The 25,794-nt window shown below is 34.9% G+C and overlaps 2 protein-coding genes across 3 annotated transcripts; both read left to right on the top strand.

Annotated features, from left to right (window-relative positions):
- Positions 1 to 2,239: 2,239 nt before the first annotated feature.
- On the top strand, positions 2,240 to 3,537 carry LOC134281193 (heat shock protein beta-1-like). Its single transcript, XM_062763673.1, has one exon. The coding sequence runs from the start codon at positions 2,365 to 2,367 to the stop codon at positions 3,061 to 3,063; it is 699 nt and encodes a 232-aa protein (XP_062619657.1). The 5' UTR covers positions 2,240 to 2,364; the 3' UTR covers positions 3,064 to 3,537.
- A 1,640-nt stretch (positions 3,538 to 5,177) lies between these two features.
- Positions 5,178 to 24,802, top strand: LOC134281191 (DNA helicase B-like). Of its 2 annotated transcripts, XM_062763669.1 has the most exons (13): positions 5,178 to 5,304; positions 10,191 to 10,444; positions 11,422 to 11,755; positions 12,024 to 12,154; positions 12,446 to 12,609; positions 12,819 to 13,201; positions 17,077 to 17,229; positions 17,390 to 17,976; positions 18,861 to 18,933; positions 20,766 to 21,105; positions 21,279 to 21,437; positions 22,176 to 22,376; positions 22,662 to 24,802. In XM_062763669.1, exons 2-13 carry the CDS (start codon positions 10,213 to 10,215, stop codon positions 23,934 to 23,936), a joined length of 4,032 nt encoding a protein of 1,343 aa, XP_062619653.1. In that variant the 5' UTR covers positions 5,178 to 5,304; positions 10,191 to 10,212; the 3' UTR covers positions 23,937 to 24,802. The 2 variants fall into 2 exon arrangements, with proteins under 2 accessions (XP_062619653.1, XP_062619654.1); XM_062763670.1 differs by lacking the exons at positions 5,178 to 5,304; positions 10,191 to 10,444 and adding an exon at positions 10,525 to 10,587.
- The last annotated feature ends 992 nt before the right edge of the window (positions 24,803 to 25,794 follow it).

Genomic DNA, 25,794 nt, shown 5'->3' with positions numbered 1-25,794 from the left:
CCATTTATTTTACCGTGTCTTAAATGAAATACAGTAATATCAATATTTTGACACAAGTATAGGTCTTTATTTTTAAATTTGTACTGGTCTAAATATGACGTCATATTTCTTTATATTGACGTTAATTTATTACGTAAGTTTAGGTGTACGCTAGCGTGGTAAATAAAATTTGGCGCGCCGTGGAGCATGTTTTTTTAATGATTCATAGTCCTCGGACAGTTTACACTTATTTCCCCCGGTGATACCTACATATGAATATCTTATCGAGAGAGAAAGAGGGAGAGAGAGGGAGAGAAGGAGAGAGAGAGAGAGAGATCTGTGAATGTACAATTTACTACATAGGCGTCGGAACCGGGGGGGGCAAATATATACATAATATAGGCATTGAAAATTGGGGTTTACATTTTTTTTTTACTTATAGTCTTTATAAAATGCATTTTAGGATTCAAAAAATAAGATTTGTTAAAATAAATTGAAATTATAGACTAAACACATTTAAAAACAGTAGTCCCTGATATTAATATTGAACTCTTCCTATAAAAGTCACTTTGACATTTTATTGAACTTGCAACTTAAATTTTAAAGAAATAAAATACAGCTATATACACGCAGATGCGTATTTATTATTTTTTTTTTTAGCATTATACCGACAATGATTTTATGCTTGATAATATGTTAACGAAAGGTAAATTATTGACGAACTAGTTGAGGAAGCAAGAACATCAGCAGGCTTGTTTAAAGGGGCATGGACACAGTTTCAGTTCAAATTTTAAAATTTATTTTTCTATTTTTACAAATATTTAACTAGGGTCTTTCTAATGATGATCAAAAATTTGAACGTCAGTTGTCGAGATACAAGACGGATTTAGAGCTCCAAACTTTTTTTTTGTAAACAAGGTCTGTGTCATGTTTTTGTTTACATAGGTTAATATACTCATATATGTTCGTTCAAAGTAGATAATTTCAATAAAAAGTTAGTTTTAAATACGATTCGACAATTTCTATTGATTTGCTGATTTTCATTTTGTTATAAATATGATATTTTCTATATGTAAACAAAAACAAGGCATGAACTTTGTTTACATTATGAAGAACTTTAAGTTCTTGTATCTCATTTGTTAATCAACAAATGATATTCAAATTCTTGCTTATCATTAGACGATGACTTATGTATAGGAATTGTAAACACTGAAACTGGTTTAAAAAAATTCAGTTGAAAGTAAACTGTGACCATGCCCCTTTAACAGTCATCTGAGTACATAATATAACAATTTGGAGGATCCATTATAAAATAATAAAATTTTTATTAATAGAAACCCCCCCCCCCCCTTATTCCAAGAAAAACTAGAACCCCTGGCCCTGGGACCTCATATTGTTTAAAAAAAACTTTAAGAAATACCCCTGTTCATCATGATTATGCACTTTGTTTATATCTGCTTAATACTAAAATGCAGACATTATTTCATATGGTTAATATATTTTAACTTTACATGTATAAACAATAGAGCCCCACCCTTAGTTACACCAGAACATCCGACCCAGGGGCCCTGAAACTCGCAAGTCTCGAAGAAGCACTCTTGCTCAACATAACTACAATACACTTACCCTTTCTTTGCTTTATAACCAGGAGCAGATCAGAATATTTTCAAAGAATTTATGCTTTTTCACTATATCATCAAAAGGACCCCTCCCTTTTCATCAGGACCCATTAAAATATCCCTTTTTGTGTTTTTTTTTTTTATTTCACGGATGATTGTCGAAAATGAAAGTACATTATTAATTGTTAAATTTACATTACTATATATGCATATGCGATTGAAATCTAAATATAGTTTGTGGAAATCATCTTATATACCTAGGGTATTCTTAATTGACTAAATAGGTATACTCTGCTGCATGCATTCCCGAGTGCAAAATATACAGAGCATTTAATATAAAAGTATTATAAAATATGTCCCGTATCAACCACCGTATGTAAACAACATGATTATCAATACATATTTTTCTTTCTGTTTCTAAATAAAAATTTATATGAATTATTCTAGAAATAATGATTCAGAAGCAAATTCATTGAAGATTTGCATTTAAATAAAAAAAAATGTATATAAAATATTTTGATCAAGCAGGCTATTCTAGAACTTTATCGAACCTTTCATGTTACGTAATATATAATAAAAACAAATTTGTGAGGCGCACATACAAGGCAATTTGTGAGGCGCATATACACGGCAATTCTAGGTCTTTCTAGAATTATGTCACTCTGTTATATATAAATGCGTCGACCACTGTATCAGATCAATATTCTGGACAAAGTAACTACTCCTGTGCATACTGAAAATTTAGGAAATTGCTAAAAAGTGCGCAATGGCTCTAATTCCAATTACCTACGACTTCAACCCATTTTACCCATCCGTCTATGCCCCTGCTACGCCGTTCAGGAGCTTGATTTCTAGCGTTCTGAACGATGAACTATTTGGTGCCGCTAGAGATGTACCGGCTAAATGGAGCCATGTTTTCTACTTGGATAACTTTAGACCGGAAGACGTAAAAATGACCGTAGAAGACGGCAACGTTAAAATTCACGCTCGCCACGTCCGCGGGGACGACGAAAACGGAGAGATGAGGGAGGTCAAACGGTGTGTCAAAATTCCGGACGGGGTCGACCAGGCCAAAGTTCAAGGCAGGATGATGAATGACCGCACGTACGTGGTAGAGGCACCGCTCTTACGCAATGAAACGGAAGAAGTTGAGCTCAAAGTAGAAAGTGTTCCAGCCATAACAGACGGTAAGGAAAAAGACATGCAATTAGTCGAAAGCAATAAGAAACCATTTGAAACCAAACTGGACTTGTCAATGTTTGACCCCGCAGAGGTCAAGGTCAAACGACGTGGAAACCAAGTGTCCGTCTCTGCGGATCATGAGAGCGAGGAAAATGGGATGAAAATATCTCGGTCTTACAGGCGGGAGTTTACCGTGCCCCAGGGCGTGGACTATAAACAAATCAAGTGTGTCCGGGACCCCAAGGGACGAGTGGCTGTTATGGCCCCTAAAGCCGAGAAGTAGTGTGTTCTGGGTAGCAGGGAGTCGTTTAATCCTGGTGGAAGTTTAGGAGACTGAACATTTATTAACCTAATTTGTCGGTATGTCAGTGCGAGTGCCCCTGCGTGCATAGTTGATAACGTACCACTAAAGTTTGCTTTATTTGTTGACCAGAATGTCTTCATAATGTTTGTAACAAGTTGTGATGTAACATATTATGTACTCAAGCTAGCTTATTGTCATCTACCTTTATGGATGTTCATAAATAATACACTATAATACTATGTTATTTGTTGTATACATATATTAAGTGGAATGTTGTTATTTCCTTTAGAAACAAATCCTTTTAGTGGTTTATAATTTTATAGATAATTCTTGGTCAAATATTTCATGCAGAAAGTACATGCAAAATTATGTATTTCGCTCATATTTAGTTGTTTTTATTAATTCTGTTTCCTTATTTTGCCTTCAATTGAAGGTAATAAAATTGTACACTGATTTGTCTTTATATACTTTTTCTCGCTTGTACTGAAGGAGATACGAAAAAGAGGGCCGGTTTATAGTGTTCTGTAGTCCATGGGGGAAAAAACTGAAGTGTCGAGAGGCGTGGCTCTATGTGCAGAGGCTGGACATTACTGCTAGCCATCACAATGTAAATTTTGAATTTACATCCCCCTAGCCAGTAAACTAAAAATTTACAACATGGTATAATGCTGTATGTGAAAGGAGGGGATACATAATTTTCAAATTGATATAACTTTGAGGAAAAAAATTGAATTAAGTCTGCTTAGTTTATGGTCTTGGAGCCTGATTGCTTATCCCTAAAACTACCTTTCGACAAAGTCTACACTAAAACGAAGAAAAGAATCGATATTTTATTCAATAGGATCAAATTCTTGGTGAGCCCTTTGAATGCAATTCCGTCATTTGTGACGAAATATTAACATAGAAGAAAAGGGCCCCTGTCATGTCCCATGGTGGAGAAAAGGTGATAATTGAATATCAGATATTGATGATGTCTGTATTTTTACTTTTATGGACCCACAACAAACTAAAGTAATGTAATGGAAGGCTGTATTACTTATAAAATTTATTTCTTAATTATAAAAGACTTGCAGTTTTAAGACGCTCATGGTTGTGACCAGATTTTTTTTTTTTTTACACATTACAATCCGTCAAAAATTGATCACTGATAATGTGATAACATCGCCTTTCGCCATGCATGAGTGAGTTAACATGCATGTACGGGAATTGAAATAAAACAGCTGACATAAAACAAAGAAACTAGTTAGATTTAAAAGACATTCTTACCTATTAGTCAAAAAAAAAGGTAAACTGAACAACGACCTATTGGAAAGTGGTTTTAACGTTTTTTTGGTCAAAGGAAAACTATGTAGTCACACAGATTTTCTTTTATTTGTGTTTTATTAGCCTTTAATTGGTCGTTACTGTAAAATAATCCCTTGAAATTGTTCCTTTCAATGGAAACCGTTCCTTGTAAAGGAAAGTGTTTCAGTTGACATAAGAACAATATTGTGACATTTCAGTGACCGAGGATTAACAAAGACCCCCAGGGGATTAATTGATGTAATATTCCGTAACGTCGGTGTGGTCCGGTATGTGATTAAATTAACCGTTATATCTTCACAAAACCACAGAAAGGTTCAGAAGCAAGGTATTTATTAATGTATTATAATAATTAGGCTATTTTAATATATATTTTTTTAGAATAGCTCTTTAAAGAATGATTTAAATGAAGACCAAAAATAATTTTAAAAATTATCAGATTATGACAGTCAATGAATTAGTTGTTAAATTTGAAAATTGAGGTGTACAAACGTCCTTGACTATGCAGAGTATTGAAAATAATAGATACACGTGAGTACCTCCAAACATGACATGATGCGTTCTATATTTGAGAAGGGGGGGGGGGGCATTATTACTCTTCTCCAGTCTGTTAATATATTTTTTCGGAGAGCTACAGTTCTGCAGCTATATCCCTCTATTATTTCAATTTCAATTTATTTATAATGTTGACAGAATTTACGACTTTTGCACGGCACATCCTATGAAATATAGAAACAAAATCTCTTATATGTCGGGCTCAAGGTCAACAACCTTGCAGAGATCTAATGAAATCGGGATCGGAATTCATTTAAAGAAAGATGAAAACATTTTTGATCGTTGATTGTCATTTCATTGAAAATTTAATACAAATTTATAAATTTGCCTGCAAAAAAGGCAGAGTATATCAGAGAGTATTTGGTAAGAGAAGTTTTTACAGCATAAGCTCTTTAAAAGAGTTAAACATATGTTCATTGTTCGGGTTTGTTGAACGTTACTGTTCAACAGTTAATCGTCCCTTATACTTGCAATGTAGCAATTTGCTTTTTAAACAATATAACAGGATTTGCACTGGAAATAACTACCAAATTAATCCTTTTTGCAGTCTACGCGAAAGTTTAAAATTTTTACAGGACAAAATGTCTGATAAAAATAAAATTTTTACCAGACCAAACAATTTTTTACCAGACCAACTTTTTTTCCTATAAATCCATACATCATTATGATACTGAGAATGAGAGGGTGGATGGGATGGCCTCATGGGGTTAATTCTCACTGTGAAATTTAACCTTAAACAAATTCAGAGTTAAATAGACAAGTTAAGTATTTATATTTTTCCTTTGTATATCTATTATATATTTTTTCTTCATATTTGATTTATACAACATACACAATATCTAAGACTTTCTTAAATCTAATATTCAATTTCAATGCATATTTATTTTTCCTTAAACAATTCATTATGGTTACTCAAGTTCAATGATCATTTAAAAATAATTTCCCACCTACGTACAGCTATTATTATTTTCCCAACCAAATCTACGTATCTATCTATAGATCTCTAGTCTTTGACAGAGGAAATTCGAATTAGAATTAAAACGATCATGACAGGGTTGTAATACATAAAAATTAATCAGGTACTATGCTAAATTGCAAATGGATATTTGTGGGGAATTTGACCATGTATTTCTCTTAATTTAGATTTATTTGGCCTTATTTTTCATCGGACATTTGGTCCTGTAAACTGAATTTTTTTACCGACCCGACCTAAATTTTATCGGTAAAAACCGACGGTCCGGTGACTTTCGCATAGACTGTTTTTGAGATTGCTTATGTCTTTTATCCCAGAAATAACAGGTCTGGTACAATCACTAGATTTAGTAGCTGCAATAATGTAGCCCTCTCCGATTTTTTTTAATCTGATGTTTTCTGGAGAGGGCTACAATTCCATCGCATCTCCGTAATGGTGCAAATATTTTTTTTTAATAGGAGCGACTGCAGGCAAAATAAATTATTTTTACATTCAACTTACTTCTAATAAGACGAATTTTTTATTCACTGTCAACAGTAGACCCCGTTAAATGCGAAAAACTTGTAAAATAACTGCATGTTTCCTGGTAGTTTACTTCAGCAGCCATGACAGTTCACGCGTGACGTAATGATTTCGCTTGAAATTTAGAACAACTGAATAAAGCAATTATCGGTGTTTATAAATGTATGTGCTGAATTTCATCACAAAAACATAGGTATATAAAACCATTTTAAGTGTTATTTTTATGCAAGCAGCGATATTTATGTTTAAAATAAGGGAATTCCAAATAGATCCGCTCCTACAGAACCTAAATTCTCATTGGCTGTCCCAAAATACAATCTATCAAGGTCAGTAAACATGGCGGATAAATTCGAGTTGTGATGTTGACATACACGAAAAATAAGCGATATAGGGATCGTTCTGTATATTTTTGCATTGGTTTATGTCTTGGATGACTACTTATTTGGAGTCAAGGTAAGAAATCTTAATAAAATAGCCATTTACTGATAATTTGTTAGCAAATCACTCCCGCAGCTGCACCATTATGGAGATCCTAAGGAGTTGTAGCTCTCTCCCAAAAAAAAAAAAAAAAAAAAAAAAAAAAAAGGGAGAGGGCTACATTATTGCAGCTATAGATTTAGCTATGTAGCTTGATTTACCTATATAGCTTTATTTACCTACCTGAGGGAGCTTTATTTAGCTACCAAATTTATCTATTTCTATTAAAAAGCATTTTTCTCAGGGTGTGCAGAAAATATCATTTTGATGCAGTGATCATTTTCAACTTTGAAGTCATCTGAAAACAATTCATGAAAAAATCCCTTTGGAAAAATGTCTTTTTCTGCACAATTGTAATCAAAGTTCTGAAAGTTTTGAGGCTATGTATGACAGTTAGAACAGTTACTCCTTGAATGAAATGACAAAAGAGTCCAGTTCCGGTTAACACGATAATGGGTCGGTAATTATTCAGCACAATGTGAAGTAATCATACTCAGTCATGCCTCACCGCACCTCACCGCACAGTCAGATAACCAAACAATGGAATTACATGTTTTGCTCTAAATTGTCCAAACGCAGTAATGTGTAAACTATCTCTGCTTTGGATTGTTTTTTAAAGCCTCCCAAGTATAAATATCAATAGTCATTTAATTGCGAATTTTTATCTCTTTTTAATAAAAAGAAAACTTTTGAAAACTTACCTTGAAATACCTAAATAAAGCTACCTGAGGTAGGTAAATAAAGCTACGTAGGTAATTCTACCTACGTAGCTAAATCTAGTGATTGTACTGGACCTGAATAATACCATACATGTTAACTCTACCGATTTAGGCGGGAGTCTACCGCTTTTTCACTCCATCTCCCGCCTACCGATTTCATTCAGAAATCTACCGCTTTTCTTCAAAAGTTGCATCTAAAGTATTTTTGGTTCGCTTGGGTATCCATTTTTGAGGCCACTCTAATAAAATCTCGTTAGATATCGCGTGATTTGACTCAGAAGCATACAAACCCTTTTTTAGTATTGATGTGTACATAGATTTCAAGCACGAATTTGACAACGACAACAGCACAAGATTACCAGTGATTACATTGGTTACGTTAAATTTAGTCAACATCAATGCCATGAAGAAGGAGATACAGCTTTTAAGAATTAGATGAAAACGTTTGACATCGTCTATAAAAGCACAGGAGCTCAAAATGATTTCAATAAAGTCAATGGAAATCACTCGATTGACAAAGCCATGTGGCACATCTCACTTTCGTTTTAGATCATCGTGGGAAATCTGATTTATATAACGAAAGATAGGAACTTAATTTGTTTTAGATCTAGTTTAAACCATATCATGATTTGTTTTGTTTAAGAACTGGGTGAACATGCATTCAGAATTATTGCTTCTAGGCTATATCAGCAAAGATAACTCTTCAAAAGGCTAAGTTAAACAGCCAATCCAAGGAAAATGATGAGCATGAAAAATATTTGAATTTTTACAATTTATGTCAAACTTAAAGTGTTTCTGTCTTCTTCTTTAAAGTGCAGTTGATATTTAAGATTAATTATTGCAGGTTTCTTTTAAATGTACCGTATATTACATGAAATATATCGATAATCCAAGCGTAAAACAACGCGCACGCAATGCTACCGCTTTTAGGGTCTGAATCTCCCTATTTTTCATCACAGTAGGTTAACATGTATGATAATACATATAAAGATGAAAATCTCAACGTTTTTATCTCGCTTCAAATTTATCTGCCATGTTTACATTCAGAACTCTCTAGATTGTCTGAGTAAATGCACTGAGTACGAGTTATCGTCTGTGTTTCTTTTGCTACATTACGAATACACTTAACGAATTCTATCATTAAACCAGGTCCGTAGGACAATATCATTTTAACAAAAGAACGTTCTATCTAGGGGTTGTTGAACGTTACTGTTCAATTATCATCATGTACCCTAAATTTGTCCTCAAACTTCTCGAGACCAGCACGTTTCGAACTTTGTATCGATGATGTCATTTTCAATTGTTATGACTAGTGAACACAATGATGCAACTGTTTCGGCAATTATTTTTAAGAATTTGGAGTTTAAACTAGTATTAAACTTAAAGAAAATGAAAAAAACCTAAAATATCTGATTTTCCTTAGGTCCATTTTTTTTATTGAAAGTGTACACGGCAGTTACGTACGTTCCCCAAAACTACTTCCAGATCAAATATACCTTCAATGGCTTCATTTTATTATTTTATACCTGTCAATGTATTGAATAACGTGCATGGGCTTTTAATTTAAGAATTTGATAAAAAGAAATCAACACTCTAAAGTCATAAGGATCCTATACACTTTCCACCTAGGATATTGACATTACCTGTGTTTGGTTGACGTACTATGCGGCCATGCGGGTATCCGTAATTATTTCAGGGAAAAAATCTAAGTCATCACTGCAAATGATAGAGTCTCCAAAAATCAAAGATTTTAACAGTCACTTTGACTAACAGCTGTGAATGCTTCCAACAATAGAAATTCTGCCACAGCTAGAAATTGAACATACTTAGAACATGTTCTTAACTAGTAGTGCTGTGCGATATTACCGGTTAACCGGTGTATCCCGATTTTGTTCTTCACAATACATATCGCGGTATTTTTTGGTGAATACCGGTTCGGGTTCAATATGCTATACATTGTTACATAAAGAGTTATTTGCCCCTTTTCAATGTAAAATATGGCGGCAAGCGACGTGAAGTGTGATCAGAAAACAGAGACACATCTCTTTCAAAAACGAAACGGTGACAACTGTTACATGAAACTCCTTCACGTTAAAGCTGAATCTGAATATTACAACTTGATTAATTTCAACAAGTTGGGCCACAAAAAACTTAGCTTAATTGCCACGTGCGCCGACATAACCCGATCAGGCAATAGCAATATCAACTCGAGAATACATGTAATTTGAGTTTGTGTTTTCATTTAACCTTGACGAAAAGCAAAAATTATTAAATATTTTATATCCTGATATATTGCAATACAAAATATGATATTGCAATATATCGCGATACGATTTTTCAGTCGCGATACCCAGCACTATTAACTAGTGTATCATATCAACTGGGAGACATAATTAATAATTATCTTGTGCAGGTGATTAGTGGATAAGGTTAAGCAAGCAAAATTTTGAACCCCAAGTGCCTTTACATGTATACTGTATACATTTTTATATGAAATCCCCCCCCTCCCCCGAATTAAAATGGAAATAAATTATGTTTTTGCACTTTTAAACTTTTAGATTGAACAATATATTGATACAAATGTTATCAAATGAACTGAAGAGGTACATAAGAGCATGGAATATAAGAAAAAGAGTTCATACCCAGAACCCTGTAGGTGGAGTGTTCCGACCGTTTGACCACTACGACTCAGATGATGAAGACAGTGAGGAAGAGGAGGAAGATGTACAATTCCTCAGTTTTAAGGAAATCAAGTCCTCATTTGGTGGAGGAAAGACCTTCTTCAAGAGGACAAAGCAGAAAGGAATCAAAGGTAGGAAATCAAGTCCACGTTTAGTGGAGAAAAAAACCTTCCTCAAGAGGACAAGGCAGGAAGGAGTCAAAGGTAAGAAATCAAGTCCATGTTTAGTGGAGGAAAGACCTTCTTCAAGAGGACAAAGCAGAAAGGAATCAAAGGTAGGAAACCAAGTCCACGTTTAGTGGAGGAAAAACCTTTCTCAAGAGGACAAGGCAGAAAGGAATCACGGGTAAGAAATCAAGTCCACGTTTAGTGGAGGAAAAACCTTCCTCAGGAGGACAAGGCAGAAAGAAATCAAAGGTAAGAAATCAAGTCCACATTTAATGGAGGAAAAACCTTCCTCAAGAGGACAAGACAGAAAGAAATCAAAGGTATGAAATCAAGTCCACATTTAATGGAGGAAAAACCTTCCTCAAGAGGACAAGGCAGAAAGAAATCAAAGGTAAGAAATCAAGTCCACATTTAATGGAGGAAAAACCTTCCTCAAGAGGACAAGGCAGAAAGAAATCAAAGGTAAGAAATCAAGTCCACATTTAATGGAGGAAAAACCTTCCTCAAGAGGACAAAGCAGAAAGGAATCAAAAGTAAGAAATCAAGTCCATGTTTACGGTTTAGCGGAGGTCGAGAGGGAAAACAATTCTCAAGAGGAATAAACGAAAAGATGTGTATTTGAGATTAATGTATACACAGGTGAAGTTTACAATATATCTTGAAAAAAACCACACTCACAAGGAATGAAAATCACTTCACTGTAAGAGACAGGCCATTATAAGTGTGTTAAACTGAATAAATCCATGGTAAATTTTCTTAGATATCACGTTAGATGTTTAATGTTAAATTTAGAAAAGCATTATTAATTTTTGTTTAGATTAGAACTGTACAATTTCTGCTGATTATTGCCAAGATTTAAAAATATCCATTTTAAAAGTAGAATATTACTAAAATATTTATTCTGCATCAGACTCTCTGTATTTTATAAACTATTTTTGTAGGGACATTGGTTGACCAGAGAAGAAGATGCAGAGTGGACGTTAATGCTGGATTCCACCTCACTGATCCCTGGTGGCGGATCCAAATTCTTAGGACGGATAGAAAGTTTGACGGCTTATCACATCAGGTTGACTCGTGTGCTCTGTCTTACCAGCTTCTAGAGAAGGAGTGGGTGCTGGAGAATGGAGTCTTATTCCAGTTCCTCAACAAGTATACATCTCGGGCCAATATAGAAGAGGAAGATGTGGATGGGAGAGACGGCCAGCAACAGCGCGGAACTCCTAATCACAGCACAGACCCCCACCCACATGTTGTAGACTTTGACAAGTTTGTTTGGTAAAGATCAATGTGAAATTATTAATTTTATTACCATGATTATTAAAAACTTTTTGTTCTATTTCAAAAAGAATTGAAAAATCAATTGTATATCAAAATGAAAACAAAGAAAAAAAATACTAAAAAAAATTGACTTAGGAATAATACAAAAGGGTGAACACGTAATAAAATTGGCAATTTTGAATTTCAATATTACAAGAAACATCCTTAATATGTAAGAAATATTTCTGTTTGGCTGTTCAGCGTTAGTCTTATTTTTCGGTTGTAGTAAAACGTTAGGGGAACGACACAAGCTGAACTTTGAGGATGTCAATGAACTTTTGGACAAGTTTGAGAACTACCTCCCTGAGGATGAGAAAATAAAGGTCATAAAGTTAAGGAGCGCCCTGGACAGTCCAGGTAATTTTATCCTTGGTGAAGAGCTATGTAATTAAAACACTAGGGGATTGGTTGAGAAAACTTCTGTTACAAAACAGTGGAGTGAATTGCATATCCACAACCTACCTGTAGTATATGTCCATTTCTGTTTTAAAATCTAGAAACTGACAACATAGTATATGAATTTTTCATTATTCCCACAAAATACAAATTGCAAATAAATACCTAATAAGAGAATAGGTAGTCGAATTTTATAGTGAAATAGTCATGTGATTTAGTTTTGGAAAATTTAAATTTCTGACTGTGTTACAGGGGCCCAGCTGGTATACAAAGCTTTAGAATATCCTCTGATGTTTAGTCTGCTGCCTCAGCTTCTGCCGATGCAGTTCCTAGATATCGTCTATATGGACAAGAAGGATGTGGCAGCCATGGAGAAAGATTTAAAAGAGAGACCCTGGGTGTTTGGCTTTAAACAGGTGAGTGCTCAGTTCTATAGCACAGGTTTTTAAAGTTGATTAAAATCTCTAAAGAAAATTTTGTCAAAGAATTGTTTGCTATTTAGATACCACACGTTAGAGAAAATGCTTTCCTCTTGTTAAAAAAAAAATTACAAACAGTTTCAGTGGTGAAATTTCCTTATTCTATACTTAACAATAAATTGAAAGTATTTTGATTTTTTTAATAGGTTTTAAGTAAGGACCACCACATTATTGGATGTGAAGCTCAGTGGAATTATTATGAAAAAGCAGGTCTGGCACAACACATACAACAACCCTACAGAGACGCATTACTGATCTACGATTTCCTCAAAGTCCAAACAAAAGACGGCCACACAGGGCTCAAAAGTAAGGACATCCAGGAGTCGATGTATAAATACGTGTCTGACTACAAGGGGGCCATTAGTTTTCTGAAGAGGAACAAGGTGGTGAAGGAGGAGACAATAAGCAGGGTGACCTGGATATTCCTGTACAGTCTGTATAAAGCCGAGGAGTTCATCGCCCGCGGGGTGACGCGGCTCTTCCAGGAACAGATGGAGGACCAGTGGATCCTAGATGTTGATCTGGAGAGGTTAGTTCTATAAATAGTCACTCCGTGTCATAACAGGTCAACAGACCCCTCCTAATAATCAGTATGGATCTGGAGAGGTTAGTTCTATAAATAGCCAGACCATGTCATAACAGGTCAACAGACCCCTACTATTGGTCAGTATGTATCTGGAGAGGTTAGTTCTATAAATAGCCAATCCATGTCGTAACAGGCCAAGAGATCTGTCCTATTGGTCAGTATGGATCTGGAGAGGTTAGTTCTATAAATAGCCAATCCTGGTCATAACATGTCAACAGACCCCTCATAATGATCAGTATGGATCTGGAGAGGTTAGTTCTATATATACTCACTCAGACCACGGATGCAGCAAAAGTTATTTATAAATGGTTTTTAATTATAAGTGCATGAATGTCAAAAATCCCAGTCTTGTGTACCTAGCATGCACGTAGAGAATAGTTGAGGTGAAGAGAGTACCTCTACTACAAATAATGATATGTTTCTGGAGAAAACCTTCTCATTGTAAGCATGATATGAATGTTTTTAGGACTTAAGGACCCTCTCTACACAAGTGCATAAATTTTTTTGGACATTGAAAAAATTATCTTGTATAAAGGAGTTAATAATGAGCTTATTTATTTAATTTTCACTATATGCTGTGTGGCATGTGCCCCCAGGAAAAATGTTCAGAGGCAAACAGTATCAGTGAATGGAAATCACTGTTAATTACTTCAGTAGAGAAAATACATGAAAATAACACGTTCAGTTGATTTATCTTGGTCTTTTGAAATGTTAAGAATACTTGAATTAATTACAAATTGAGTAATATATTGTAAATTTCTATTTTTAGCTCACCTGAGCCAAAGGCTCAAGTGAGCTTTTCTGATCACAATTGTCCGTTGTCTGTCGTTGTCGTTGTTGTTGTAAACTTTTCACATTTTCATCTTCTTCTCAAGAACCACTGGGCCAATTTCAACCAAACTTGCTACAAAATAAACTTGGATAAAGGGGATTCAAGTTTGTTCAAATGAAGGGCGACGCCCTTTTCCAAGGGGAGATAATTATGAATTAGAGAAAAATTAATGGCATTTTTAGCTCTTCTGAGCCAAAGGCTCAAAGAGCTAATGCTATGGCAATTTGTGCAGTGTGCGTCGTGCGGTGGGCGTTAACTTTTTAGAAAATGGGCCATAACTCAAGAACGCCTTGGCCAATCAGTGTCAAATTTGTCACAGGGTATCCTTGGCCCAAGGGCTACCATTTATACTAAAATAAGGGTTAGGACCCTTAAACAAGGGGAGATAATCAGGAAAACAAAACCAAAAGTACTGGTTGCTAAAAAATCTTCTTCTCCAGAACCACCAGGCAGATTTTCACCAAACTTACACACAGGGATCAGAATATGTTGAAGATTAAAAATTGTTCAAGGCATGACCCTGGGGCAAAGGGCATGTGATTTAAGGTCACTTCAAAGTTGACCTAAATTTACAATTGATAAAAACGTTTATATTTTGCTTGCTATAAGGACTAGGATCATCAAATCTTGTAAGTTGATGCATCTTAAGACTTCACATCATGTTAAATTAAAAGTAGGTCACTGACCTACTTTTTTAATTTTGCGGGCATTTGTTTTCAAATTGATTTGAAGGCATATTTTGGACACTTTAAGGCCTATGATCATCAAACTTTGTTAGTTGATGCATCTTGGGTCCTTGAACAACGTCAACTTAAAAGTAGGTGACCTTGACCTACTTTTTGAACTTTATGACTTATCCTTTTTAAAACATTTAATCCCATTATTGCAGACACTGAGAGGGTTAGAATCATCAAATCTTGTAAATTGCTGCATCTTGGGACCTTAAAACATATTTATGAAAAAGTAGGTCACTGTGACTACTTTTTGAATTTTGCAGGCATATGTTTTCATATTGTTTAAAAGGCATGTTTTGATTACCTTCAGACCTACGATCATCAAACTTGGTCAGCAGATGCATCTTGGGACTTTGAAAAATGTTGACTAAAATGTAGGTCACGGTGACCTACTTTTGACATTTTATGCTTTATTTAAGTATCTTTGGTATTTATAAGCTTAGAATCATCAAACTTTGTGAGTTGATGCATCTTGGGTGTTTGGAGAGTGACGACCAAAAAGTAGGTCATGGTGACCTACTTTTGACATTTTATAGCTTTATTTAAGCATCTTAGGTATTAATAAGCTTAGAATCATCAAACTTTGTGAGTTGATGCATCTTGGGTTTTTGGAGAGTGACAACCAAAAAGTAGGTCATGGTGACCTACTTTTGACATTTTACAGCTTTATTTAAGTATCTTAGGTATTTATAAGCTTAGAATCATCAAACTTTGTGTGTTGATGCATCTTGGGTTTTTGGAGAGTGACGGTAGGTCACGGTGACCTACTTTTGACATTTTATGGCTTTATTTAAGGATCTTTGGTACTTATTGGCTTAGAATCATCAAACTTTATCAGTTGATGCATCATGGGTTTTCAGAGAATTTCAACCAAAAAGTAGGTCATGGTGACCTACTTTTGAATATCTCAGATACTTATTGGCTTAGAATCATCAACTTTGTCAGTTGATGTATCTTGGGTTTTCGAAAATCGTCTACTAAAAATTAGGTCACAGTGACCTACTTTTAACATTTTATGGCTATAATTAAGTATCTCCAGTACTTATTGGCTTGGAATAATCAAACTTTGTCAGTTGATGCATTTTGGTTTTTCCAAGAATGTAGATGAAAAAGTAGGTCAAGGTGACTTACTTTTGAATATCTCACATACTTATTGGCTTAGAATCTTCAATCTTTGTCTATTAATGCATCTTGAGTCCTCAGAAAACTTCAATCTTAAAGTAGGTCATTGTGACCTACTTATGGTTTTTTTATAGCTTTATTAAAATATCTTCAGTTATAATTGGCTAAGAATCATCAAACTTTGTCAGTTGATGCAACTTGGCTCTTAGAATACTTAGGGTTAGAGGCTTCAAATAGAAGTGATATGTTGTACAATTTATCAGAAGAGCGATTCAAGGCCCTTGGGCCTCTTGTTAAAAAATCTTCTTCTCAAGAACCACTGGGCCAGGAAAGATGAAACTCATGTGGAATCATCCTCAGGTAGTGTAGATTCAAGTTTGTTCAAGTCATGACCCCCGGGGGTAGGGCGGGGCCAAAATGGCCGATCAAAGTTTTACATAGGAATATATAGTAAAAATCTTTAAAAATCTTCTTCTCAAGAACCACAGGGCCAGGAAAGATGAAACTCATGTGGAATCATCCTCAGGTAGTGTAGATTCAAGTTTGTTCAAGTCATGACCCCCGGGCTAGGGTGGGGCCAAAATGCCCAATCAAAGTTTTACATAGAAATATATAGGAAAAATCTTTAAAAATCTTCTTCTCAAGAACCACAGGGCCAGGAAAGATGTCATGTGGAATCATCCTCAGGTAGTGTAGATTCAAGTTTGTTCAAATCATGACCCCCGGGGCTAGGGTGGGGCCAAAATGGCCGATCAAAATTTTTCATTGGAATATATAGGGAAACCTTTTAAAATCCTCTTTTCAAGTACTTCAAATCCATGCTTAGTGATATTTATATGGAATCATCCTCAGGTAGTGTAGATTCTACTTTGTTCAAACCATGACCCCCTGGGAGGTTTTTAGGAGGTTAAAAGAACTCAGTAAACTTTATCAGTTCTAATCTGATATGTGCTTTTTCCTAGCCAATTGCTCAGGTGAGCGATGTGGCCCCTGGGCCTCTTGTTTAGAATTAAGATCTAAGGGCAGATCACTCTAACTGCCGAAAAATACCTTAGAATCAATCTGGTGGTAGAATGAATGTACTGAGCTTTTCAAAGGGAGATTCTTTTCACAATCATATTTACTTTCAGTGAAAAATTTGCTGGTATTCAGAGTGATCCAGACCAACTGAATGCTGCTAAATTACTGACCCAGCTTCCTGTAGTGGTGATTTCTGGGAAGGGTGGATGTGGTAAAACAACTGTGGTTACCAAGGTGATGTCATCTTGTCGGGCGGGAAATAGGTATGTTTTTGTTTGAAGGCATTATTCAGTTATCAATTTGAAAATTATTTCAATTAAGTTGTTTGAATTGTCCGTGGAATTGGAAAAATTATCTGTCTATCAGGTGTTAAAGGGCATGTTTGTTATAAATTTTGCAAGGTGTCTTGTTTCATTTTCAAAGCTTACCACAGGATGGAGGTGAAGAAGAGGAAGAAAAGAAAGGACATTGTGTTCCAACAGAGAGTCCAGAATCACCTGAGGTACCTGAGATACTGTACACAGCTCCTACAGGCAAAGCCGCCAACTTACTGGGCAAGCGGGCAGAGGCGACGGGCTACACTCTCCATCAAGTGACGTTCAGCTTTATGAGGTATTGTATGGACAAAAAGGAGAAGCCGGAACTAGAGTGGAAGTTTAAGGATGTGAACACGCTGGTTGTGGATGAATGCTCTTTGGTTGCCATAACAACTTTCCATAGTTTATTTAAAATGTTAGTGAGGGAGGCTAATCTTAGAAGAATCGTGTTGCTAGGCGACGTGAGACAACTGCCCTCTATCGAGCCAGGCAACTTTCTCTCTGACATGTTCAATGGGTTGCAGAATCTAGGGTGTGCAGTAGAGCTAAGGACCAATCACAGATCGGAATCTCAGCTGATTATTGATAATGCTACAAGGATTTCAGAGCAGAGAAGCCCAATCTTTGACCATGAGAGAAACTTTAAACTTTATAAAGTGATGGCAGACCAGAAAAATGACTTTATTAATGAAGGTTAGTTAACTGGGGGAAGAACTTTCATATGGAAGCTCTCCATTGAAACAAAAAACTAGTTTCTTTCAAAATTCTGTTGATGCACAGTGTATCTTTTTCCACAATTTTGGGCATGATAAATTGATTGCTATCTAAAATTATTCAACTATTAAATGATTTACTTTTATCTTCATAGCAATTTTAGCTCTCCTGAGCCAAAGGTTCAAGTGAGCTTTTCTGATCACATGTGTCTGTCTGTTCATCTGTCTGTAACTCTTCATATTTTCAACTTCTTCTGAAGAACCACTGGACCAATTTTAACCAAACTTGCCGCAAACTATCCTTGGGTCACAATGGACAATCAAATCTTTACATAGGAATATATAGGGAAAATTCTCTTCTCAAGAACAGCAAAGCCAGGGTTGGTCATATTTTATGAAAGCATCTTCATGTGATGTAGATTCAATTTTTTTTTTCAAATCATGACCTCTGGTTGTTGGATGGGGCCACAATGGACAATCAAAGTTTTACATAGGAACATATAGGAAAAATCTTCTAAAATCTTCTTCTCAAAAATAGCAAAGTCATGATTGGTCATGTATACATGGAAGCATCCTCAGGTAGTGCAGATGCAGATTTGTTCAATTCACAAACCCAGTAGGGTGGGGTGAAAATGAAATTTTTAAGCCACAGTAAGTCAAAGAAATATGTAAGAATTCTTAGTCAGTGTAAATTCAAGTTTAAGCAGATTCAAGTTTGTTATAATCTTAACCCCCCCCCCCTTATGCATATACTGAATTGAATTTTGCTTTTAACTATCCACAATGTGTAGGTAAGTGATGTGGCCCATGGGCCTCTTGTCATTTTTCCAGACTGAGTGATATTTATTTATCATTGTTTTTCAGTGGTTCAAGAGATTCTTAACAAAGAGAAATCACTGAGTAATGATAAAACTTCACAGTTTGTGTCATTTAGAAAGTAAGTTCTTCTATGAAAAGTTATAGTTCTTGTGCAGTTCAGAAATTGATTCAGGCAATTTTAAGTAGGACATGATTGTATTTTAACACACATTGGAAACATTTTAATTTTTTTTTATTAGTCAATGTTTGAGAGCAGTCAACATTTAAATAGTCTCTGCTTGTCAGAGACATGAAAAGCTTACACGATGATAAGGTGTCTGTTGTCCATATGTCTACCTTTCCATCTGTAAACAATTTTTCAAAACCCTATTCCTCCTCCAATTTTGGGCTGATTTCAATATAACTTAGCACACAAGTATACTACTGATTTCAATATAATATTTTGGTGAATGATGTTGCTTAACATACAAGTAGACTATTTCATTGTAAGACACAAGTACATATTCAGTATTTTTATTATTTCGATGAGTGATTTTGCCATGGTTACTAAAATTAGTAATTTCTGTGAAAAACATTGAAAACACTACTCCTCCTACAGTTTTGGACTGATTTTAAAAAATCTTGCCATAAAAAGAGACTAAACCTAGGCTCATCATATACTATTTATTATTGGTGCAAAGTTTCAAGCCCAAGTGCTACTTTTTTATTCCTTCAAACCAGAAGACCTCTAATCTCATCAGATACTTGTGTTTATGTTTATTTGGCTTGATTTTAAAAATTGGTAAATTGTGAGTGCCATAAAATTAAAACCGCTTAAGACACATCAATGTGATCCATGGATTTGATCACATTTTGTCTCACGACTTCTTCTCAAGAACCGCTAGACCAATTTCTTTCAAACTTGGTACAAAGTATCCTTGGGTGAAGGGGATTCCACCACACCCTCATTCAAGTATTTTAATGAAAATTTGTTGGCAAAAAAAAACCACTGTGCCAGATAACAACTAAGATACAGTTTGTTCAAATCATGTCCAAAAAATGAGTTTTACATAGAAATATATAGGAAAATTAATTAAAAATCTTCTTCTCAAGAATGACAAAGCCATAATTCATCATATATATATAGAAGCATGCTCAGGTAGTTTACGGAAAAAGTATGGCTGACCTTTTACATAGAAATATATAGGAAAATTAATTAAAAATCATCTTCTCAAGAATGACAAAGCCATAATTCATCAAATTTATATGGGAGCATGCTCAGGTAGTGTAGATTCAAGTTTGTTCAAATCATGACTCCTGGGGGTAGGGCGGGGCCAAAATGGCTGACCAAAGTTAAATACCACTTTAAACATCAATGAATTTTTTAACATTTAATTAGCATCATCTTAAAAAAATTATTTTTATAATAAACTCTACGTTCATTAATTATCTTTTTTAATATATTGTTGATGTTTTTGAAAGCAATGGTATGTCCAGGCCGTTTTTTCTACCTAAGTGCAACTGAGAAAAAAACTTTTTTTTATATTTGCAATTGTCATCCAAAAATGCTGTTAATTCAAAAACAATGACGTCATGCAGCTAAATTGCGACTAGGCCAGATGAGCAAATAATGTCTTATTATTTTTTGATAATTTGGTAAATATTTAAGATATCAAGCTAAAAAATTTTAACGTTTTTCTAACTTTTGTTGTTTTATGTTCCATAAAAATTTTGTAAGCATAAACTTCATAATATTAATTTTATCGCTTTTGTCCATGAACCTTTCGAGCAACCCTCGTATAATCTAAGTTCTTCTTATCCTGCCACTGATTAAAATCTTGAAATTTCATTGGTCGAGAAGATTACCATAAAGAGCCATATCATATCTCCTACTGACTACATTATATGTATAATACTCAATGATTTAAGATAACAATCCAACCTGTGATTTTGTCTTGTTTGAAATTTCAGAGATGATATCAAAAAGGTAAATGAAGTCTGCTGTAAATTCTACAACCATCACACGCAGAGAGACCACAAAAAGAAACTAATATTTCGAACAGGTGACAAAATCTGCATGACCAAAAATGGCCAGGTTGCTATTTATGAAGAAAATGGTGCTGGTATGAAACTAAAATTAGCTAAAAAGGAGGAAGAGGAGAATTTTCCTGAGGATCTCGAAATTTCAGGAGTGGAACGAGGAAATGAAACTTTACCTAATGGCACATTAAGATCAACCCAGGGAGAAGGCAAAAAGAAAGAAGCAGTGAGAAATAGACTTTGCAATGGCGAGATTTTTTTCATTAAAGATGTAAGTTTGACTTCAGTTCGTAAAAATCATGAACATGTTAATCAAAGATAATAAACATAGTTCAAAGTCAATTTTTTATCTCATTGTAATAACACCTTTATATGTTGTTTGTTGCAATCTTGTTCCTAATGTTCTTTGTTTTTAAAAATTATTTTCTGTTATTAATTTTTTAGGACAAAACTATCATAGATGAAAGGGGAAAGAGTATACGCTATCTGTATCTGTCAAATGAAGACCCAGAAGATCCAAGGGAGTTATGGTGTGAATTCAGAGAACTCCGGGACAAGTGTAAAATCATACATGCATGGGCTAGGACAATCCATACATTTCAGGTGGGTGTGCTACATTATACAATCATAAGCAAGGACAATGTTTAAAATATACATGCATGGGCAAGGAAAATTCATACATTGAATCATACATGCAATTCTAGCATTATCTGTGAGTGTGTAAAAATATTCAAATATGGGCAATAGCAATCCATATATTCTAGGTGGTTGTGTAAATTCATGCAAGCATGGGCAAAGTCAATGTGGAGAGGGCTTATTATAGGCTATGCCTGCTGCCCAATCCGTTTATGTAATTGTTACATAATAAAATATGTTCAAATCAAATCAGTCAATGTGTTCATTTCAGTAAACCCAAAGGTCATTTACTTCTGTATACAGGGCTATTTTGACCCTGTGTTATATCTACCCTTTCACATCTGCAAACAAATTGTCCCATTTTAAATACTGAGTATGTTTCTTGTAACTTTATTCTTTGAGTTTGTTTTAAATACACCCACCCGTGAGAAAACCTACTCACAGGTGGGTGTATTTAAGCTTGTTTTATATACACAATATATACAAGGAATAACTGTCAGATTTTTTGGTTTCATGACAATGATCAATCAATTGGCTAGCGTGATAATTTTTGCATAAATGCCTTCAGAGTTTATGCAAATTATCATGTTTTGAATATAGTCTTTTCAAAAGATTGACAAAGTTTTAAAATAAGTCTTTGAGAACTAAATGGAAATTGAAATAAGATTAAGATATCCTACTACAATACTGCTTTCTGTTTCCTAGGGGTCAGAGACCAACACTGTTGTGTATTACCTTGGAAGCTCTGTATCTTGGCAGAACTGGCAGCATGTATATACTGCGGTTACAAGGGGGAGAAAAGAGGTGTACATCTTAGGATCAGACATGGTCCTGAGTAAGGCTATCGCAAATCGCCCTAACAAGAGGTGGACAAGTCTGCAGTACCAGCTCAATAAAATTCTACCTGTAAGTTAGAATGCCAACTTAATAAAATTCTACTAGTAAGTCTTATACCAACTTAATAAAATTCTACATGTAAGTCTTATACCAGCTCAATAAAATTCTTCCTGTAAGTTATAAACCAGCTTAATAAAATTCTACCTGTAGGTCAGAGTTTATGTGAGACTGAATTGACCTATCATTTATAATTAAGCTGTTTACAACATTTGTGAAACACTATATTTTTGTGTTTATTACGTATGGTCTATTTATGGATGCTCTTTTGATTAAATGTATGATTTTTTTTTACAGAATCGAGAAGAGTTGAACCAGTCTTTACAGACATTAACTGAGGACACAGAGGAATCTGTCTGTAATAACTCTCTTCCTTCTACTCAGACAAACAGTTTCCATGTGGACAAACCAGCGGGCCAGACGTTCACCAGAATAAAGCCCTCCCCCTACGAGCCACACCCTCAGAGCCCCGGGGCAGGGCCTTCCAAGCCACACCCTTCCTGTGTTCTAGCTTCCACCGCTTATCAGCCTAGACCTCAGAACTTTTCTTCTCATTCTTCATCACCAATGGCTTCCAGACTCCATTTTCAGAGCCCCAAGCCTTTAATACAGCAAGCTACTTCATCTCCATTTAACCGACAGGCATTGGGTAACTTCAGTAATGTCAGTCCTGTTCAAAAGCAAGATTCACCAAATGTGAATAAAAGTTCTAATGAAAGTCAGTGGTCAGAAGTTGATGAAAGCTTGCTGCTTTTCTCTGAGGAACAGCTTAGAAATGAGGCTTTGTTTGAGAACTGCGGTCCCCTGCCTGGTGCTAGAAATGATGAAGGAAATGAGGAAAAAGAGGAGGAAGATATAGAGAACGATGAATGTGAATCAGATGCCACTCAGAGCCCAGATGATGATGAGGAGGAGGAGGAGGAGGAGGAGGAAACTGAAAAGGAAGAGACCTTTAAATCGGAGATCAAGAGAAGTGGAGTTATTGTCATAAGAAAGCAGGAAAGATTGAACAAAATATCTCAGAAAATAGATGAATCTGATGAAGATGAAGAATCGCAGAGTCTGTTGCAGAGCAAGGTTGTAGTAAAGGTTAACATGGAGGATGATTGTGATGACATGGAAGATGATTTTGATGATGGAGAGGACGAGGCATTGACACGACTGTGTGAGGTAGCAGAGAGGAGTTTTGAGGAAGACCAGAGGGAGAATGGTAATTCTTGTACCGGGTCTAATGGGGACTCTGACAGCGACCGATCATCTCCCAGTCTGCTGTCCTCTCCTCCTCACAAGTCAAAGAAGAGGATGTTCAAAGACTCTGAGGAGGGAAGCCACAACAGCTTTAGTTTGTACAGGTCTGGGACTGAGGAGCAGGAAGGGGACTTGTTAGAGGATTCTGATGGCGGGTCCTCATCGCCCAGCATTCTGTCACCCTCACCGAGCCCCACTAAAAGACTCAGTGGGGGTCCCCCGAGGGGACACGTTACACCAAAGAAATTAAAAATGGACCAGCTGCAAAATATCTCATCTCCCATGTGCAGAAAACTGGACAATTTAAGTATGTCACAAGATTGATGATCAAAGTGTTCTAGGTTTTCAAGGAAATGGCAATAATCAAATTTATTATTTTATTTATGCAAAAATCATTTGCTCTCTCCTTTTCTTTTTTACAATGCATGCAACATGTACTTTTGACATGTGTTAGTTTTATTACCATTAATGCAAGATTATTTTATATGAAGGATTTCATAATTTATCATTTCTGAAGTCTTGTCATTATAAGTTCATGTGTTTTATGGAAATTTACTGGTCAGGTATGCATCCCATTATTGTAAGGAAATTATCCCATTTTGAATTTTCTCTTTTCATCTGTAGAATACTCACTATACTAGTATTGTTTAAACTCTTTAGTGATATTTTTAAACCTTTAGTATTTTCCTCATTAAATAAGAAAAAAAATTGTACAGTATTTACATGTAAAAAAAGGAGGGGGGGTTTACAGCATTTGTTAGTCAACTTTAACGCACACCCCCTAAAAAAAGAACATTAGTATTTAGATAAGGAAAATATTTTGTATATGTATATCTACAATGAATCAGATTTCTGAAACAATTATTTGCCTAGTTTTTCAAACTTTTTTGCTCTAGGTTTATAAATATCATTTCTTAATTCAGGAACAAATTTTCATTGGGTTACTCTGCATTGCATTGGTTATAATTACTTTAACATGTGATCATGAAGTGATATCAGCCAGACATTTGACATGTGTTCAATATGTGTTCAAAAATTGCACAAATATTTATTTATATATTGTTGAAGTTGAATTTGTTCAGGGATATATAGACAAAGGGTATTCTAAACTTTATAGATACAATGTGTTCAGAATTTGTAATGTATTGCTTTTTGTACATCAAACAATGTTATAGTTTTTGAAGACAGAATAAATTACATGTTTTAAGTCTTTTTTTGCAAAAGTAAAAAAAAAAATTGCTCATAACAAATTTTGTTGAGCCTTGATGGAGACATCTAGCTGGTTGATTGGAAACGATAGGAAATCAAAGATTGACCTTTGCCGTGAGGATGTGTCACTGCACCAAGGCCATTTGAATTGAAAGTCACAAGAAGAAAAAGTGTACATTTTACAATCTATGTAATTCAATATGCCCAACAACTTTCTAAATTAATTTCATAACTCTAGAGTTCATACTTCAAATAAAAATGATATCATAATGGTGAATGTGACCTTGACCCAAGATCATTTTTACAAGTTGAAGATTCATATGATTCCTATCCTGGCTAAAGTTTTATGAAAGTGGGACAAACTAAGGTCAAAAATATTTATACCGTATGAAAGGCCTTGATACAATGAATAAACATGTGAAGTACCGTACTGTAGAAACGCAAATTTTCATGGGGATAAAATTTCATTGATTTATTAGCTAAAACAGTTTTGTGAGCATTAAATTTCGATGATTCGAAGATTACACTTTTCAATATGTAGTCATATGAAAATTTTGTGTCGGATTTAATTTCGTTGATAATTGTAATCAACAAAATAAAGATAATTTAATCCCCAACAAAATTTTCTGCTTTTATAGAATGAAAGCCCTAGCATGATAGACCAAGGTTAAAATATGGAATTTTTTGTGAAAAACTGGATCAAACTCATAGGTCAAGAGGTCAAATTTGGTGGTACCCAAAGGAATACCATATAATCCCTATTAACCGCCCTGGGCGCTTAGAAAATTGCAAAAAGGGGCGGATATTTTGATATTCTCTTTCTAATATTTAATGTCATTTTTAACTTCCAAAAATCTTTTGAAAAAATAATATCAAAGACCCACTAAAACAATGTCAGACTTTACTGTTTAAGTGAGGATAATCCACCCAAATTATGCTAAATGATTAATATTTTCAACCGAGAAATTGGATA

The sequence above is a fragment of the Saccostrea cucullata genome, unplaced genomic scaffold, assembly GCF_032062105.1.
Source record: "Saccostrea cucullata isolate Sc308-1 unplaced genomic scaffold, CSIRO_AGI_Scuc_v1 ctg395, whole genome shotgun sequence".
Lineage (NCBI taxonomy): Eukaryota > Metazoa > Mollusca > Bivalvia > Ostreida > Ostreidae > Saccostrea > Saccostrea cuccullata.
Note: the sequence above shows the minus strand (reverse complement) of the source record. Positions and strands in the feature narration are given on the sequence as shown.